A 19,928-nucleotide genomic window follows, 5' to 3' on the forward strand; every position below is an offset into this window, starting at 1 on the left:
TCTTCATGTACAGTGTATGTGACGGCATGTTTCTGAGTTGTTTTATTTTTGAACTCAAGTCGGTAGCCAATCATAAGCCAGCAAACGGACGTGCTTCTTGTTGAGCAACAGCAGCAACAGCACCACTGATGCCCGCCGCCCGCTACTGCCGCTACCCTCGACCGACTTCACCAACTTCACTCCGTTGACTCGCCTCGCTCCGTTGACTTGAGTCTGTTCTTGGCAGTCAAGAGGTAGTGCAAATTGGTTATAGGTATTCTGTGGTTGTGCGCGACGAACAATCGCATAGGTGTTCTCTGCCATCACGTTTTGTGTTGTGGTAACGGCGTGGACGTTCGCAAAAATGACAAGTTCGACTCAACGACACATCAAACCATCCTTGGACGACTTACCTAAACGCTTTGTGGTGGCCATGAAGACTTTATTTGATATTATGGATGATCAGAAGGCTGGTCACATTAATCTCAAGGATATAGAGGCACGGTGGGCAAGTGGTCGCGATGACAGTACATCTTCGGTTGTTCCTAACGGCGTAATCGAGTCCCTGCAGAAGGTCACTCCGCCGAATGGTCAGCTGACGTTCGAGCGCTTTTGTGCTGGGTTAAAAATATGCTTGCTCCGTCATCGGGTGTCGAACCACCGCCAACCTGCCCAGCAGGGCGTTCTGCAAAGACATCGCAGCGTCATGCCGCCCGCACCGCCGCAACCTCTAGGTCAGGTCGCCGAACCAAGGGGACGGCCTTCGTCCGTGCCGCTCCCTGACCGTGTCGAAAGGTCAAACGGGCAAGGAAATGGCCTTTCAAAGCCTTCGGCCAAGGTTTACGGTGGCTCGGACCGGTCCCTTAATAGGTTGTCGGCAGTTCGGCCGCCTTCCAACACGGCGACGGTACGGCCCAGTGTTGTGGCCTCGCAGCAGCGATCCGTAAGTGTGCCGCACCTCCAAAACACGACGGGCGCCGAGCAGCCCAGGATGTCAAGCGATCCGCGTCGGGCTCCCACGAACGCTCGGGAGCTGCCGAGCAAGCTCAGGGGCTATCGCAGTGACAACAGGCTGCACCACGGACCCCAGCAAGCTTCGGCGGAGCCCTCGGGGATATTGAGATTCAGCCGGGTGCGCAGCAAAACTCCCGATCCGAGTTCCGAGCTGGCCAAGAGTCAACCAACGCAGGCCCACAGACGCAATCCGGATGCACAGAAGGAGAACAAAAACCCTGAGCAGGGCACTGACGACAACGCGAGTATGTGCTTGTTTGGATATCCCAAAGTAAGCAGGAATGTGCACATGCTAGTGACTCACTGCGCTGTCTATCTGCAGGCTCAAGCAAAGCGAAAAGTGTTCTGCCAGCTGCACCAGCTCACACAGCAGCACCAGAGCGAAAGTTCCCGAAGAAGAAAGAACCGCGTAGGCATACACTTGGTCACGGCATAGAGTATAACATGGTAATGACATCTGTTAATTTCTCGGTGAATGGACTTTAATGGCGCCTGCTTGAGGTAAACTTGAGCATGAACACTGTGAAATACGTGTTTGGAGCTCCTGTCACCAGACGAACTGCAACAAAGGACCATTCTTGTCTAAGATAATGGAGCATGAAAAATACAGTCAAAGTAGCTTCTGAAGCGCACAGTGGTGCAGAGCAAGGGTGGTTCTACTTTTGTGCCTTTGATACTTGGGAATATTAATTACGGTTGCAATTCAAGCCTAAATGAGGTGCATGACAACATATTTTTTTGTTCTCGCAGCTGCGGCGTATGAAGCAACTAGAGCATGAAAAGGATGCACTCCAACAAGGTTTGCAGGCCATAGAGCGAGCTAGAGAGTGGTACCAGCAGCGCATCAGTGCTGTTCAGGAAAAAATGCAGCAAGCTGGAAAGTGTCATACAACACCAGTAAGCAACATACTATTTCTGCAACACTTCATTGCCTAACTGAGCATACCTTATCATGCTGTTAGATGCTCTGTTGCAGTTTGCCACTTTGTATGAGGCCTAAGTGTTTGAAAAGAATATTTTCATTGTTATATAATATGCCACAAAAATTCTGATGTGCAGAGCATTACAATTTCTTTCAAGAAAATATACTGCTCTTCATCAAGGCCAGCTGTCACAAGTGTCTGAAAGCATGCTGCATCAAAACATTGCTAGGAATTTAGTGCTTTGTATTTCTGTTCATAGTGTTTAGTAGTGCACCTTGTGACTGAATGTGCAGTATGTTCTTTGTGTCCTGTGATGATTCACCAGGTAGTGTGCTGTCGTAATTACGGAATCACGTTGTGAGCAGTCAAAGGCTCTGTCACCTTCTCCCTTGTTATGAAGTGGCTAGCGTGTGAGCACGTTTCTTATTTGATCTTCAACAGGAGTATTCCATGGATGCCCAAGATGAAAGACTGAGATTCCAACTGGCAAGAATCTTGGATGCTAACCAGCACCTTAATGCATTGATTGATAGTTCAGACAAGGTAGGTGTGCAGATCATGTTGCAATATTTCTCAGTTGGGGCACCTTTTGAAAAGTGCTCCGTCTTTCTTCACTTTCTAGAGATAAAGCACAGAGCATGTTCACTAAGTTTCACTCCGTCTTATGCACTAATAGGGTGTATGCACGAGCGACATGTGTACGCCCTCGATGCGACGCATTGTGGGCAGCGCACCAACGTCGTGCTGCAACTGTTGATCGTTTTTTGTGTGTTGTTACTGCATGCACTGGCAACAACGAATGCTACTGTGACTACAGATTCTTTTGACTACGTGACAATGCTCAGTGGAAACAACAAGGCTTAATACTAGGAGAAGGTAAAGCTATGGAGTGTCGATCCCTTTGTGCTGCGCTCGGGTGACTACGCTACAAATGAATTGTCCCGCATCAATGCCTTGGGAAATTGACGAATTCCTTGTTCTGTGAATGAACCAGGCTTTTTAGCAAGAATCAACTGAAGTTGCAGAATACATTGGGGGGGGGGGGGGGGCACAACTTCCTCACAAATGGCTGGGTGCATGAGCCATGGCTGAAGAAAAAGGATCGGCCAACACAGGGATCATCATTGCACTGGTAAACCAAAAATTTAGGTTTCGTGCTTTGCCCTTCTTCACAGTTAAGGCTGTTATTTATTTATTTTTTTTCAATGAATATTAACCACTCCCAAACACTTTCTGAGCGCTCTACAGCTGGTGTATTCAGCGCAAACCCCCTGTGTTTTGATGGAGACCAGTTAGGTGGCAGTCATTAAAGGGCTCTGACAAGCGGTCTACAACATGAAAACACCGAAAAGTGGAGCCTCGTTTACAAGTCACATTTGTAAAAATGACTGTGCAGCGACACATGCAAGAGAAAAGCGATACTCGCGCCGATTTAATGTCAACAAGGTGCTAAATCTGTGCATGTTGCCCCGCCTTGGAAACTACAGTGAAAAATATGCATGACCGCGATCCGACACATTTGCACCTGACACATACGCATAGTCAAATCACCGATAGTTCACATACTTGATAAAAAGCGCCGAGATCAGACCCTGTATTTAACAGAGTTCACAGAGAGTCTGCACATGTTGATACGAGAAATCCATCGCGTCATCGCTGTTCGGAAAGTTTCCGAGTGTTATCGCGCATGCATATGTGCACCTTGGGAATCCTAAAAAACACGCATTTCCACTGCTTTGTCTTTAGCTTATCTTCTTTTACTTCGGAACGGTTGCTGCAACCATGGCTGCAACGCATGATGGCGCATAGCACCATTTATGCGACGTACAGCCATGGCAGTACGCACTTCCCCTCGCTGTGGAGTGCACCAACATGTCTTCGGGCCGCCATTGTTCGTACATACACTCTATATACCAAGTAGTGCAGCTGTCCGCATTACCTCCCCGTGTTGATATTTCCAACAAATTATTGATTAATTGACTTTTGCATCCCAATGCCGTGTGTGTGCACGATGAGGCACATCATGTAGAAAGCTCCCAAATAGTCAGCCACTTACGATTTCTTATGTGCACCAAACTTCAAATTCTTGCCCCATTGAATTTTCATTCCTCAAGGCAGCCCAGAGTAGGCACATACAACTCATAGTGCTAGCACACTGGCAACACAGACAGAAAAGGTAGCTCTGGTAGCAATTCCCTATGAATGGCCAACCAAAGCATGCAGAACTACAGTGAGCAATACATGTTGCACTCACCTGCTGGCACAGGAGTGTAGTTGGCCATGTAATCTTCCAGAGCATGTTTTTGGCTCCTTATTTTTGGCAAAAAGGATTGTGCAACACTACTCCATCTCACTAGTTCCCTGCAGCACTGCACAGGCTACAAACATTTCTGGCCAATAAGGAGGGCAATAGTCGTCAAGAATTTGTTCATTTGCACCCTGTTGTCTGCTCATCGTCGGCTTGTACCTGTGATGACTCCCTGCACCCAGCTCACGCAGTTCGTTCCTCCAATTGAAGATGTGAATAACACGTCACGGCACGACAAGGAGCTTTTTTTCATGCACTCCCTTAGCCTCTGCCACCACCGGAGAGCGTTCTTGGTGGCAATACTCTCCCCACTCGCTCATGTTCATTCAGCAGTCCGATTTTACAATGAGCGTTGGCTCACATTTATAAGTTCTGCTGCCTTCTTGATGGCAGCACATGTGGCCACTTTGTTCCCAGGTATTTTTTTTTTTTTCCCTGAATTCTCCTAATGTGTTGGAAGCTACTTGCTATACTGCCTTTGTATAAGAGTGACTTTTGAGCGGTACCACACAAATGACACCATGCGCTACACACCCGATGCCATGTTGCACAAGGCAGTGCTCTACGCAGCCGCCCAACTTTTGCGGTTCACTGTGGTGTTTTGCCATAAGTATTGACTCTTTGGTGTCACAGTCATGGATTGAACTGTTTTTAGGTGGCGTAATAAAGCATGCCAGGTGGTGAACAGTTTTCCTGCCTATTTGTCTGACATTATGGGCAGAAACAGAGAACTGTTCTCTCAATATTCATGCACCTTGTCATGGAAAAGAAAGAAACCTTGCACACACAAATTGAAACATTGTGTCTGTAGCTCATAAAAGATTATTCCCGCACTACTATGTATGTCAGGGTGTCTATTGTTGTGTGTATGAGCAACAAGTGTTTGTTGCGACCACTACTATATTGGCACACCCTCATACACCTCACAGCGTCCTCAGTGCTGCCGGGTACTACTGAAATTGAGCTTTTCCATGTGCTGTAGTTGAGTGTACCGCGTCATGAGATGTCATTGCCAGTGCTACTGTGCCTCCAGTACTGTAATCACACACATGCGTCAGGCTGAAGCTTTCTGTCACTTCCTCTGGCACTTGCTCCAGACTTCTGCCATGCTTATTTGGGGTCTGAATGGTTAAGCAGGACATAAAATTGGGCTAGTTGCTATGGGCTTAGACATGATTCACAGTAGTTTCAGAAGATAAAGCCCAAGAAGCTCAGTCGTCTGCTGTGCTGCTACTCGTTGCACAGCCTGATGTAGCAGCATAACAGACCACCAAGTGAGCAGGAGTAAGTGACATAATGTTGCAATATCCTGCTCCCAAGTGGTCCTGTGTCATGACATCACAACCCATACGTCTCCTGGGAAATTGAACTGAAATTGCTTAGAAGAAAAGCTGTTATAGTAAATTATTTAGGGTTCTCTGATGCTTGCCATTGTTATTTTGCAGGGTTTCGAGGCCCAGAACTTCATCTAATGCTACAAAAAAAAATAGAGGCGGGGAGTACAAGATAGCATGTCACGCCACTGGTAAACAAACATGTACCAGTGTCAAAGGGGCCCATGAAAGGGAACTTTGCAACCAATGGCTCAACTGTAATAATATTTATAAGGCATATTTTAAAGCAATAGTATAGGGCAGGGTGCCAAATTTTATCATTATTGAATAATTGGTCAACTAGTTGTGGCTCTTCAAACGCAAGTGACTATGGTTAGTTCCAAAAACTACCGTTTTGAAATGACAAGAAAGTTTTGCCTTTTTGTACCTTATATATAATTAGGAATGCACCAACTATGCTACTATGGAGTAATTTCTCAATATAGTTTAGTTTTCATAGAAAAAAAATTATATATATATGTATAATTGGCACCACTACAATTGCATTTGCACCTTATGTTCAAAATTTCAATTTTTCTATAAGGAGAAAGGAAAAACTTCGAAAGCTGAGTCCACAGTAGCATCCTGCATAAAATTATCTGATTGGAACTGGTTAAATTAAATTCATGGTATAAATGAAGCAGAATACATTTTTTTTCTTTCTTTTTTTTTTTCAGGGCTTCCCAACGCACATGAACTTGGCTGTCCAGCCGCCACCCTATGACGTTCATCAAAACTCCATAGTTCAGCGGCTGAAGGAGCAAAACCATCTCTTAACTGAGGTACGCACAAATTAAGAACTGCCTCGTCACACAAGTTCATTCCATGCCATACCTGGCAAAAGATGTAAATTTTGCTCTGTAAACAAGCTTAGCATGCATTCTTAGTGTACAGGCTCACCGAACATTTATTTATGGGACACTGCTCTTTGGCACCAAGAAAAAGGTTCAACTGCTGCTAAAATTTTGACTTTTATTGGTGCTCTCAAAATGGTCTTACTTCAGCAACACCCCCCCCCCCCCCCCTTTTCCCCCATATTTTATCTTTGCTTTCAGGAAGTGAGCCAAAAAAGTGAGGTGATTGCACAGCTGGAAAGAGAGAAAGCAACGCTGATACGAGAGCTGTTCCAGGCTCGATCGCAGCACAGGGCTGCTGTTGACGAAACGACTCTCATGTGAATGCACATCTTTCGCTTTACCTGCTCACTTCGAAAGGCTGTTTGCCGTGAGTCCCCCTCTTGCGAAAGGGCAGAGAGGCGTAAACAGTTGCGTGGGACCTACTGTGCAGTAACCCTGCAAATGTCGACAACAGGGTGACAGCAAGGATTTCATTACAAACGGACGAATCTTTTGCTCTTGTCACTGAAGTTCTGCTGAACGTCACTACCTGGACGCGGGTTTGCTTTAGACTTGGATGTACTAGAACTGGTCGGATAGCAGTGGAGAGTATTAACTTTTACAGCAGCCAGACATTAAGCCACTGCCATCAGAATCGCATCTTTGTGGGCAGCATACACAGTGCACTTTCACATTCTTTGCCCTAAAGCTGAACGACATTTCTTTATCCCCGTGTAACAGGGGTGTTTGCAGCCTCTACTTGTCATATTGAGTCCACCTTTGGCACTGTTGCTTTTCAGGTTACAGTGTGTTGGTTTGCCAGGTAGGATAACAAAATATATCGCTGAGCATGCCAGCATTTACCGCAGATTGTTCTGTACCAGCAGATCAAAAGCTTTTCCAGCTCCCATGATGTTGACACCACTGTGCTATTCGATAAGGCGCTGACGTTTTGCTCATGCTATGTGCGTGCCCGCTGCAGATCTTGTGATTACCTCCTGGTGTGAGCACACTGCAAGGAGACCTGCAGCACCGATGCAGGTGTTTCTTTGTTTTCCCCTGTCCTCTCATCATTTGCAAACAATGCTCAGTCCAGCTTGGCCGCAGCACGTGCAATACCTGCAATACTTGACCAGTCATGAGAGGCTGTACTGTACTACTTTATTTTTGTTTGCTGGTGCTCATGTGAATGTGCTCCACTCTCCCCTTTATAGATAGATGACTGAAAGTGATCGATATTCCACGTGATCCACTTGTGTCTGCTAAATATGAAGAAATATCCTGATGAACCAAAATGAGAGAGAGGGCAAACAGTGGTGTTGCAACGACCCCTTTAAAGGAAAACTAAGAATACTTGAAGAAGTGTCACTAATATGAAACTTCATTGAGTTGTTTTTTTCTGCTGCAGTGAGTTGCCGTTTAGCAAGTGATTGTGGTATGGAACCTTGTTTACTTCAGCACACTAGGAATGACCAATTGTGGCCTTCTTTACTATGACCATTCTATCTTTCAATGTAAAAAGAAGACACAACAAGTGCCACAGATGTTTACAGACTGCCTGGTAAGCACAGCAAGGTTGCAAAATGGCATAACAAAGCACTGACAAGCATCATGGGACCCATCCACACTGTGCTGCAGAAAGCACGGGAAGGAAACCGTGAATAAGCTTGTCATGAAGCTTGAAGGGACTGTCCATCGTTTTTCAAGGATTTGCTACTTCGTAACTCAATTGAAAGCCCGCTATTCGAAGTGTCTAAAAGGGCAGTAGTTTCTTTGGAAAGCAAGTAGAAATTTTCAAAACAGATTTTTTCTATCTGCATAGGCTCCTTGAAACTGTGTACTTACACCCACAGGACTGAATACTTATCGCGATGGAATAGCTATGCCGGTAAAAGTGAGGAACTGGAAGCATATGGGGTTTCCATAAGAATGACTACTTTGTGTTAAACACTAAAATAATGACCTTAAAGGGACCCTGAAACAATTTTTATTGAATTTGAGAAATGCATTGGAAGTTTAACTATACTATTTCAGAAATACCTTGCAGCAGAAAGTACTTCAATGCTAGAGCTGAAATTCAGGCTACAGTGTAGACCACTTATAACGTAAGTCGCCGGAGTCACGAATATCCGCACTATAAGCGGTACCGCACTATAAACAAAACAACTGTTTTATTGCGATAATGGACACTGCAGGCGCATTTCTGCCATCGCTGTCACCGTGCTTAGGTTCCGTATTCACTTACTAAATAAATTAACAAGCACGGTGTCACGCACGCACAAGCAACATGAACACATCTCGCTCGTTGACTGCGGAAACGAACTGTCAAAACACTCGAGTGACGAAACGCGGCGAGCGAATTGACCTTCGTGCTATAATGCCTCTCGCTTCAACGCGACCTATAAGTGGCGAAAACACGGCACGCGGCGGCCTTTCCCCGTTGCAGATTGCTTTCAAGATAGGGCCAAGGCGATCGTATCGCCGAAGTGGGTCGTCGCAGATTACGTCCTGCTTCGGTCCACTGAAACCGTTCTGCATTGCTTTGCTGGCGAAAATCCTCTACTGTTCCCGAACGCAAGTTTCGGATTCTCAGAACGCCCGTGATGCAGCTTGATTTCCGTCCGTCTCCGCACACGTGATCACTTTCCTTTTAAATGCGGCATCATGATCAACTCAGTACTTCATGCTGATAGAGCAGACATAAAGACAGACGGTAGACGATTGCCTCGGCACGTGTACTACAGCACATGGAGGAAGCTACGGTAGCTAGGCTCGAGAGTAGCTAGGCTCGACGTGCGTGCAAGGGGGCCATTTTGAAATGCCGATGGCTATATGGTAACGCAGATTTAAGGTCATGCTCGATTCTAACGTGCACACAATTTTTTTACCTGTTTTATCAGAAAAAAGTGCGCATTAGATTGGAGTAAATACAGTATTTGTGGCTTGGAGGGGAGCGTTTGGCGTCTAGGTTGACTGCCGAACTTCCAGGCAGCCGCACTGTAACCGGTATTTCGTGTCCTGCAACTGCACTATAACCGATACGCGTATACATAGAGTGCTATGGGAAAATTAATGGGAGTCTGAAAAGACCGTATTATATCCGGTTCTGCACTATAAGCGGTTACATTATAAGTGGTCTATACTGTAGTTGGTAATTCATAATCGTGAAATAACAGCACGTGAAGAAACAAGGGACAAACATAGAAGAGACATTCAACTTCAAGCCCAAACCGCATGAGAGCGATTTTGTGCGCGACAGCGACAAGCGACGGCTTAGAGCAACGAAACTGGCCGTCGCGCGAACAGATAGCTCGTTTTTGAGCTCGATCGCTCGGTTCTGGAAATCTAGAATTCGTCACTCGGTCGCCCGGAAGTGCTATAAGCGACTAGCCAACAGCGTGAAGCCGGAACAGGATGTACATCAGTCAAGCACTACCGATTGTCGCACAGAACAAGCGATCGACTTAATTTTGATACGTGCAAGGATAAGAACCTAGTGCAAGACCTTTAGAAATATTTGTGCTGCTCTTTGCAGTAAAACACATCAACCTAATTAATAACGCACACGTCATGCCAATTTCAGCGCATATTTGCTGTCCTCATACCAGGCAACACTGGGGAGACGTCGCTCAATGTCGTCGCTCGTATGCGGTACGACTTGTAGGTAACGAGCAAACGCAGCAGCCATCTCCCTTGCGTCGCTTGTCACTGTCGCGCGCAAGTTCGCTTGCATGCAGGTTTATACTTCAGTGCTTTCAGCAAAAGCAGAGTTATTGGCAATCAAAGAACGCCTGTGATCACCTTCACAGTGCTCCTGCTCCTTTTTCAATGCCGTGCACTGTGAAGGCTATGGCGGAGTGGGGTGTGCCCACAGTTTAATTCCTACACAGGTGGCCGCGGCCGAGCATGAGCAGACTATATAGTCGGCTTCTTCCGGAAGTGCGTAACTCTTATCAAAATTTGAAAGCAGGTTATTGCTTACTTCAGCCTGTTTATTAAACTGAGGCAATAAATATACACCGTAACAGTAGGAAGAAGCAGACAGATCGAAACACCTTTCTTGATTGATGTCAGCTATTGGCCAAAAGCAGCCGCATATGGGAATCTGCTGTATGACAAAATATGGCAGCAGCCGGCAGCTTCTTGAACACCTATAATCTTGCATGTTTCCTACAGACGCAGTCTGCGTAGTCTGTAGCTTTCTGTTGGCGCTGCTGCCGAAATCAAAGCCTTTTATGCGACAATCTAGCAGGCACATTGTGGTAAAGAATGCCTACTTGGGGGTGTGACAATGCCAGCATGCCAAAGCACACAGCTTTACAACATCCTGAATACGACAGCGACCCTCGCACCACTTCTACAACGCGACACGCAGTGAGCGCTGTCACCATGTCAAGAGGGCACACTTGAGCACCCATTGATGCACCACTTCCGTTCATCTGCGCGAAGGCCGTGCTGCTTTTCAACATGCTGTAACTGTAAATCTGAAAAAAATGATACTGCACAATGCAAAAGAAGTTAGTGGAAGTACATGAAATGCAATTATAAGTAATGCATCAATGTATCTAAGCAAAATAACTGTCCCTGCATGGGTTTTTAGATGGTACACAGATTCATTTACACTGTTCACTGTCAAGCGATGCCACAGGTCATTTTGCACCACTTTCAGACTCCAGTTAAATATATTCCTTGTTTATGGAATAAAAACATGCTTGTTTCCTTGAATGTGACACACAATCTTCTTATTCCCACCATAATGCAAAGACATGTTCTGAGCAGTGGACATTCCCTTTAAACATGTCAAGCCACCTCTTGTGCCGTCAAAACATTTCCCACATTGCAACTCAGTCAAGTTCCTTCTCATTCAGCGTGTGTTAGGCACGGTTACCACAAGCTACCATGAGAGAGATCATAGGATGATCAATATGTTCAAAGCAACAGTGCAGATTTAACTAAAGGATGGCTCTTTGGCCCGAGTGGGTTGGAGGTGTAAAACTAGTTTTGAGATGAGGGTCATGCCAACTAGCATGCCGCCCCTTTTTCTGCATGTACAAGCAGCCAAATACTTAGCTAGGCCACACAACCGCTAACTTTTCTGTAGGCCATCACCTTATCACAGAGAGAATTTGCAAGACGGTTGATGTTGATGATCATGCAGGGGCTGTTGCATATAGTGGACACAGTACCCCAGCTTCCTACAATTTATAACTGTTACTGTAAATCTGTTCTCCAAAGGGTGTCACCACTGGTACTAATTTGGCACTCATGCTCACACAAGCAGTCTCTGCTTCTTGGCAGCCTGCAACATTGCTTTACAATCTATGTTTACGGTGTCTCTGTTCCTTTATTCTATAAACAGGCTGCAATTCCACGTTTACGGGAAACTCATTTGGTCAAAGTAATCTCGGCAAAATGACCTACTTCAAATGACAATGTTGCAAATTGTTACCAAGTCTGATTTTTCAAGTCACTCTGTTAGCCAGTGACACAGTCACAAGTGATGAAGCGTCCTGCTGTTCAGCATGGTTATACAACCGCTGCATTGCATGCACGTACAGTCGGCAGTCAGTAGTGAAGGTAACTAATTGATGCTTCAGCAGTTTCCTCCCTCTGCTGTGCTTCGTATGCCGACAAGCATGTTACATGCCCAGTGTAATGCCAGCAATATGTTATCATCATGGTGGTGTTTATTATGCATATCATATAGACTATTGTGAAGTTTACCTAAATGGGGGGGGATGCATGGCAAAAATGTATTAAACTATCCCTTGCCTGCTTCCTACTCAGTGATCGAGCCAGTTCTTGCGTGCCACATTTGCAGCCATTGCTGCATCAACTGAAAGTTGCTCAGGGTAATTTTTCTGTATTTGTCACTGTACTTTTATCTTTTTGCTTGTTATACCACTGCCATCCGTGCCACATAGGGTAAATTTAGCAAGATTCCACAATAAACAACATTTGTAACAAAGCATGTAACTAGGTTCTGCACTTTGTCGCACATGTTGCTTCTTCAAAAGCTGACCAACTTTGTGCACATTCACAAACTATGTGCACACTGTTGGTGTTTATTGCCAGATAACATGATAGCAACATTTGCAAGTGCACCCACTGGCATTGTCTTGAGTGGCACACATTTCCTTCCTTGTCAGCAGCATCAAGGAGGGTCCTGCATTTTATTACTCAAGAAGTTATCTTTCAGTTTTGTGTGTGATAATTAAAGAGCTACAGGTTACATGCTTTGCACTGAATTTCACCATCGCTTAGCAGAGAGCACTTGGATAGTGCAGAGAGTATTCTTTGAAATGACACTATACCTCAATGCATATAAATGCCTTACACACTCATCTCATGACTAAATTACATATGCTAGTGCAAAAGCATACCTGCCAAGTCTCCCGGATTACCCGGGAGACTTCCGGATTTGGACCATTTCTTCCGGTTGTACGGTTGACAAAAAAATCTCCCAAAATTGCTGTTGTGTCCTGTTTCCGAGTCTAGCGCTTTGTCAGGCCACATTGGCAAAAAAAAAATCCAACCCAATCTAATCCAGTTAGAGGTTCACCGCGCAAAATTAAAAAAGTAGTGGGGAAACCCTATACATGCGCTTTTTCATTAACCGTAGAGCCGCTCCTTATGCTGACGAGGTTGTTGGGTGCCCAAGTGGTCCTAGTCTCATTAAGCTAGCCAGCGAATGCCGCCATCCGCAGCTGGCAACACTAGACTCTCCATCATTCTCCTCGGCATCAGTCACTTTGGCATTGCATAGGCCTACGGTCAGGCATGGCTTTAACAGCAAGGAGCGCTAGCGCAAAAAGTATCTTCAAGTATTTTTAATGTAGTGCTCAGCCGAAGTGACGCTGGGTATTTTTTTGATACGAGAGAGCAAGGCTGAGTGCGAACGGCAATTTAACATCGTGAAAAATACGAGGACGCAGTGCCGCTCGTTCAAGTCGCTGGGAAACGTCAACCTCGCAAAATGTGAAAGAAATGGAATTTCTTACAATCAATCATTATCTGAATAATTTTTCAACACCTGCTGTGGTTGCTTAGTGGCTTTGGCATTGCACTGCTAAGCACGAGCTTGCGGGATCAAATCTCGGCCGTGGCGGCGAAATGCAAAAGCGCCTGTGTGCCGTCCATTCGGTGCACGTTAAAGAACCCCAGGTGGTCGAAATTAATCCGGAGTCCCCCACTACGGCATGCCTCATAATCAGATGGTGGTTGTGGGACGTAAGACCCGAGAATTAAAGTTTTAAAGAATTTTTGAAGGCAAAATTAGCAACAATGAAATGCTTGCAACAATGAGACCTTGATGTTCATGTGGTCATTAGTATATCTGTAATTAAAATTGTAATAAAGTTCATCTAGGAGTACTTGAAGATATCGACATTGGGGGGGGGGGGTGCTACGGGCGACGGGCGTACCCCCCCCCCCTCAGTCGGAAGATCTCCGAGATTTTCTCCGAACTTGGCAGGTATGCAAAAGTTTTGTGCACTTTTATCTGTGCTTCAGTAACAGCATTCCATTCATTGAGGTGGTTGACATCATTTTGTTAATGGCGGCTTCCTTTCACGCTCTGTCCTGCCCTTTTCTTGCTGTGTTTCCATTATAATGCAACTAGGAAGTTCTTTCCATATTGCCTCTCTAAACCGTCTATCAGACAGGCTAAAACGCATCTTAGGAAAGAACCCAATTCAGCACAAACATCTTGCATGGAATTCATTCTACAAATTAATAATGGTGCCTGTATAATGCAATATCCATGCTCTATTAGTATGTATGCATTATCTTTGAGGCACAGTTATGTGTACATTGTTGTTAATATACTGTTAAATTATTTTCTGGTTCTTAAAGGGGACACTAAAGGAAAATACTAAATCAGTTGAAACTGGTTAAAGATCCTCTGAAAACTATGTTTTCATTCATTTGATGAGAAAGGGTTGATTACTGGTGCAGGAAATGAAGGCCAAACTGCCCCTTGCTTGAATTTTGCACCACAGCCTTGCAGCCGAAACATCACTGTGATGCTATGGAATTCAAAAGTGTTTTCTTGTATATTTAGGCCGCTTTAGCAAAGGAAAAGTTCTCAAAACTTGCTAGGTTGGGTTTTCTGTTAAATTGGAATGAAATGCAGTCCCTCGTTAATAACAATGCTTTACTAATAAACCCACGTCGACACTGTCAAATTCCATGACATTGTGGTGAGCTGGTGCAAGAACATAACGGCAGGGTTGCCGCTTGTCTTTCGTGTTTGCGTCTTTTCTGGCCTTACCAAGAGCCTCCTATTATGGTAAAGGCGGCTGTTCTTTTATTGCTGAAGCGCAGTTTACTAGTGCAGCTCATTAATACTCGTCTTTAGTGTCCCTTTTATCCCTTCTATCATTGATGCTCTGAAATGTTATGCTATTTACGTGCCGCTCATTTTTTAAAGAGAAACGAGTACAATTTGTGAGAGAACTGACATTCATGAATGAATAAGTGCCAATTGCTTCTTTTTTACTGTGCACGAAAGATGCACATTCATGTCTACAGGTACAATTTGCTGTTGCGTGATTATTCGTTTTGCAGTGAAGTTTTTCAGCCAAATCAAAAGTGTAAATGGTGTACGTTTAACTTAGGGGTTTATGTTACGCAGGAAGAAAATGCCGTTCTTATGCAAATGTTTAATCAGCGCTAAGTTGTACACTCAACCTTGACTTGTTCTAATGGCTGCCATTGTTATTTGCTTGTTGGGGTGCCTCAACGCTCGTGCCTTATTCCTCCTTTCGTCTACACCATCAGTGCTTTAACTTAATGTCAACTCGAACTGTTAGTTGGATATCACCTGTATGACAACGCTATTGAGAATGCAGTCACAGTGCAGTATTACTCAGAACCATTCCATTGTTTGACTTGCATGTACAATTCAGGAAAATAACTTTCCTTTGGTACTTATTTTGTTATGACTGGCTCTGAATATCTGAATCGGAAAACTTGTTTATGAGTGTTCCACCCAAGCCAATTGTGAAATGAATGTTTTCTGTACTCGTGGTTATAGTGTATGTGTATTGTGATGAAACGACCAGTTTATATGAAATAAGCAGTTTATATGAGATCCTGCCATTTTACACAGGTGTTCCTTACATAAAGTTCTTACACACTATTGCTATATTTTAATGTTGCTTTGCTGGAAAAATTAATATTTTGTTGTATATGTACATATAAGAAATTTTTTACCATGTGTATCTTGAATACTGTAATACATATTTTGAATAAATGTAACAGTATTGAAGCCTTTTAATGGCGAATAAATATATATAAATATTGGTTGTGGATGTCACTCAAGTTAGTGAACAATCCTCAAATGCCGAAAGATGGGGTATGCTATCATCGGGTAGTTCATTCGGCGTGACATCAGCTGCCTTGCCAGGCATTTCAGTTGCGGTGCAATTGTAATGAGAATACTAATCAACAAAAATCTACTGATTAACATCTATATCTGGGCAAGATAGCCATTGCATCATAATGGGAAGTTGGTAATGCTTTCGAAGTCCGTTTTTTAGATTTACAAAGTAATGATGCAGTGGCAAGTACATCACTGTTCAGCTCGGAGCTAACTTGTACAGATTTCCCCAATGTCACAGCGGTGTTGACCGTTCTATAGCGTACGTCTCACAGGAGCACAGAAATTAGGGGTAGTGTGGTTTTGTTGACGGAGCTCGTGCTGAACTCTGGGAGGTCGTTCCACGCAAACGGTTCCAACTGTGGTGCCTGACCATCAACAGTTTTTTTTTAATAGCGTAGGCGATTATTAGCATAAGATGGACTGTACTTGTCCAAAATATTTCTTAGTGAAAAAAATTTGGAAGGGGAGCGTGAATGCCCTTTCAATTTTACCAAACGGCGGGAAACCGGGTGACAGGTGACAAGAACTTTATTTGGTCCTGAGAAACTCCTGGGGGAGCTGAAGGCTCCCTCAGGTCAAGTCGGTGGCTCCGCCCACGATGGCACCGGGAGGCAAAGTTCGGTTGCGATGTCGTGGGCCGTCAGGACTGCCTGGAGCTGAATGTGGTGCTTGTCGCTTCTGAGGAATTCCTCCCACCATTCCTTGGTGCATACCTGCCAAGTCTCCCGGATTACCCGGGAGACTCCCGGATTTGGACCATTTCTTCCGGTTGTACGGTTGACAGGAAAATCTCCCGGAAGTTGCAGTTGTGTCCCGTTTCTATCCGCATCCAGCGCGTTGTCAGGCCACATTGGCAAAAATAATCCAACCCAATCCAATCCAGTTGGAAGTTCATCGCTACAGTGTACTAGAAGAGTTGTATTCATCGCGCAAAACATTGTTAAGAAAAAGTAGGGAAACCCTATACATGCGCAATTTCGTTAACCGCAGAGCCGCTACTTACGCTGACGGAGTTGTTTGGTGCCCCAGTGGTTCTACCCTCATTAAGCTAGCGAACGAATGCCGCGTTCCGCAACTAGCAACACTAGACTCTCCAACATTCTCCTCCTTGACGTCAGCCGCTCTGGCATTGCGTAGGCCTACGGTCAGTCATAGCTAGTGTACTAGAACTCTAGTCATGGCTTTAAAAGCAAGGACCGCTAGCGCAAAAAGTGTCTTCAAGTATTTTAATGTAGTGCTCAGCCGAAGTGACGTTGGGTATTTTGTTGATACCACAGATCAATGCAGAGTGCGAGCGGCAATTTAACATCGGGAAAAATACGAGGACGCAGTGCCGCTCGTCTAAGACGCTGGGAAACGTCATCCTCGCAAAATGTGAAAGAAATGAAATTTCTTACAATCAAACATTATCTGAATAATTTTTAACACCCGCCGTGGTTTCTTAGTGGCTTTGGCATTGCGCTGCTTAGCACAAGTTCGCGGGTCAAATCTCGGCCGCGGCCGGCCGCATTGAGTTGGCGGCGAAATGCAAAAACTTGCATTTGCCGTCCATTGGGTGCACGTTGAAGAACCCCAGGTGGTCGAAATTAAGTCGGAGTTGCCCACTACGGCGTGCCTCATAATCAGATGGTGGTTGTGGGACGTAAGACCCAAAAATTTAATTAAATTTTAAAGAATTTTTGAAGACAGAATGAGCAACAACGAAACGCTTGCAAAATTGAGACATTGATGTTCGTGTGGTCATTTGTATATCAGTACATAAACTTGTAAGGAAGTTCACCCTGTGAGTACTTGAAAATATAGACGTCGGGGGGGGGGGGGGGGGGGGGTAACCTACAGCCCCCCCCCCCCCCCACCCGGTCCGAAGGTCTTCCGGATGTAGTTTCTTCGAACTTGGCAGGTATGTTGGTGGCAAGTGTAGTTTTCTAGGGCTGGGCACAGCCAGAGCATGTGGTCGAAAGAGCATGAATGGCTCCGCATTTGGGGCACGACTGCGGGAAGGGTGAGGAAAAACATTGCCAAAAATCTACTGTTACACGCACTGCTGCAAGGCTTGCATTTTTGTAGCGTTAGCTACACTGGCCTAGCCAAGCCCGTTTCGCGCGGCACATCAAGAGCCGTGCTGCGCATGCGCAAGGATCAGTGATGTCACACGGCTTGCGCACCGGAGCCGGCACCTCGCGCACTCCGCCGCCGCCGGTCTGCGCATTCCAGAGGAGTGACGTCGTAGCCGTGGTACATAGAGTTTCATATTACTATAACGTTTTTTATTTAGAAACTCTATGCCGTGGTAGACGCACTGGCGCCGGCGCGCGCTCGCTGTGCAGTCGCCGTCTGACACTGCGCTGGAGCCGCTGCGCTTCTGACTGGCGTTTGCCAGTGTGGTATAGCCATGGAGAAGGAGAACACAAATGCTGCTCAACAGCGCAGAAGAACGGAGAAGCTTGACTCATCGGATCCCGAAGTAGTTGCCTGGCAATTAGCGGTTGAGCGTAGGAGACAACCAGGAAAGCTAAGAATAATCAGCTGAACCTTTCCTAACGCTACGTATATCCTGGCATAGCCGAGCTAAGCCACTGCAACTTTTTTTTTAATTTTTTTTTCTACTAAGAATGGTGACGATTCGCGACACACTAGTTGTTTGGCAACGTTTTCCCTCACGCCCCGATTTCTCGTTGTGTAGTGAAATTCAATAGCCCTCGCGTGTCCGACTACGAAACTTTTTTTTTATTTTTTGCTCAAGATATTTTGGGAAAAATACAGTCCATGTTATGCTGATAATCGCTTTTTTTTTTTTTTTTTTCCTGGGTGTGGGTAAAGCCCCTCCATCCACGCGCCACCGCCGCTCTTGGAAAACGCGTATGGCTTTAGGATGTGGGTATCGAAGATGGGTCTACCGCCCCGGTTGGGATAGACTTGAATGGGAATGAGTCATTCCCATTCAATTCTATCCCAAACGGGATTCCATACCCCCACCCTGACCCATACATAGAGCGTTGGGCCCAATGAACGCTCACCTACCGTTATCTCAACCTGAAAGCACAGGTCAGACGATGGTGGTTTGCAAAACGCCTGCGGAACGGCTGCCATGTGTCGACACTTCGGGCCTAGGCCACCCAGCCTAGGCGCTATGACTCGCATCACCGACGGGTATTTTCTTTCGGGTGTGGTAGCTGCGCTCCCGAAATGCTCCCACTTTCAGGTTTGGCCGCGGCCGTGTAAGCCTCGGCACTAATATTGTTCTGGTAGTCTCCAGGCGAATAAAAAATTTACTTGGAGCGTGGATGTGGCAGCCATACCCAAGCCACAAACGGGCAGCGTACCAACGTTATATTTGAATAGAAAAATGCACAAGCGCTGCATCATAACAATTAAGCACTAACTCACGGGGCTGAAACTTGGGCGTGTAACAAAGAAGCTTGAAAAATGGCCGCGCGATTGACGAGCAATGGAGCGAAAAATGATGGGCGTGACGTTGAAAGCCAGGAATAAAGACGGTGTGGATTAGAGACTCAAGTAAACGGGTGTATATTGATATCCTAGTTGATATTGAAGAAGTGGGAGTTGCAATGGGCAGATCATCGATTGCGAAGGGCGGAGAATCGGTGGTCTGTTGAACGGGTGCCAAAGGAAAGGGAAACGCAGCCAAGGACAGCGAAGTAAAAGTTGTGATAAGACGAGGAAATTGTGAGATAAGAAACAGAGAACGGTGAACGTCGGTAGTTAATGGCACTTAGTAGCTTTAAATATTTTGTCTTTTTAAAAGGTGGCATGGAACACTCGGCAAAATAACGCTACAAGTTTCAAATTACAACGTATAGCGCACATCTCGCCCAGTTGTATAAGTAACTAAGAATTTTGAGGCATTTTGAACGTACGGCAACGCGGCTGAAGCTACCCGGAAGAAATCGCTCAAATAACTCCACTGAGCCCTACTCGGCCGAAAGTGCCCAAACGCGCGCACTACCCTGTAGAACAATCTGCTCTGCAACGCTCTGCGGCGCTGCGGGGCAGCAGCAAAGCAGCGTTCGCAGCGACTCGAATTTCGTCGGGCGGGGTTTCGGCCCGATGTTCGTCGTACAGGGCGCATAGTCTGGCAACATTGGTGCG

At 45.5% G+C, this 19,928-nt stretch overlaps 1 protein-coding gene across 1 annotated transcript; it reads left to right on the top strand.

Moving 5' to 3' along the window:
- Window positions 1-92: 92 nt before the first annotated feature.
- On the top strand, window positions 93-15,737 carry LOC119437255 (suppressor APC domain-containing protein 2). The gene is made up of 6 exons (XM_037704295.2): window positions 93-1,238; window positions 1,316-1,440; window positions 1,744-1,890; window positions 2,358-2,459; window positions 6,275-6,379; window positions 6,653-15,737. The coding sequence occupies exons 1-6, from the start codon at window positions 344-346 to the stop codon at window positions 6,773-6,775; spliced, it is 1,497 nt and encodes a 498-aa protein (XP_037560223.1). The 5' UTR covers window positions 93-343; the 3' UTR covers window positions 6,776-15,737.
- Window positions 15,738-19,928: the final 4,191 nt, after the last annotated feature.

This window comes from Dermacentor silvarum, chromosome 1 (genome assembly GCF_013339745.2).
Source record: "Dermacentor silvarum isolate Dsil-2018 chromosome 1, BIME_Dsil_1.4, whole genome shotgun sequence".
NCBI lineage: Eukaryota > Metazoa > Arthropoda > Arachnida > Ixodida > Ixodidae > Dermacentor > Dermacentor silvarum.

Excerpts from the sequence above, each read along its gene's own strand:
- LOC119437255 (XM_037704295.2), top strand. The coding sequence starts at position 344 with ATGACAAGTTCGACTCAACGACACATCAAACCATCCTTGGACGACTTA. Across the intron at positions 1,441-1,743 it reads ACGGCATAGAGTATAACATG|CTGCGGCGTATGAAGCAACT; the intron begins GTAATGACATCT and ends TTGTTCTCGCAG. Across the intron at positions 1,891-2,357 it reads GAAAGTGTCATACAACACCA|GAGTATTCCATGGATGCCCA; the intron begins GTAAGCAACATA and ends GATCTTCAACAG.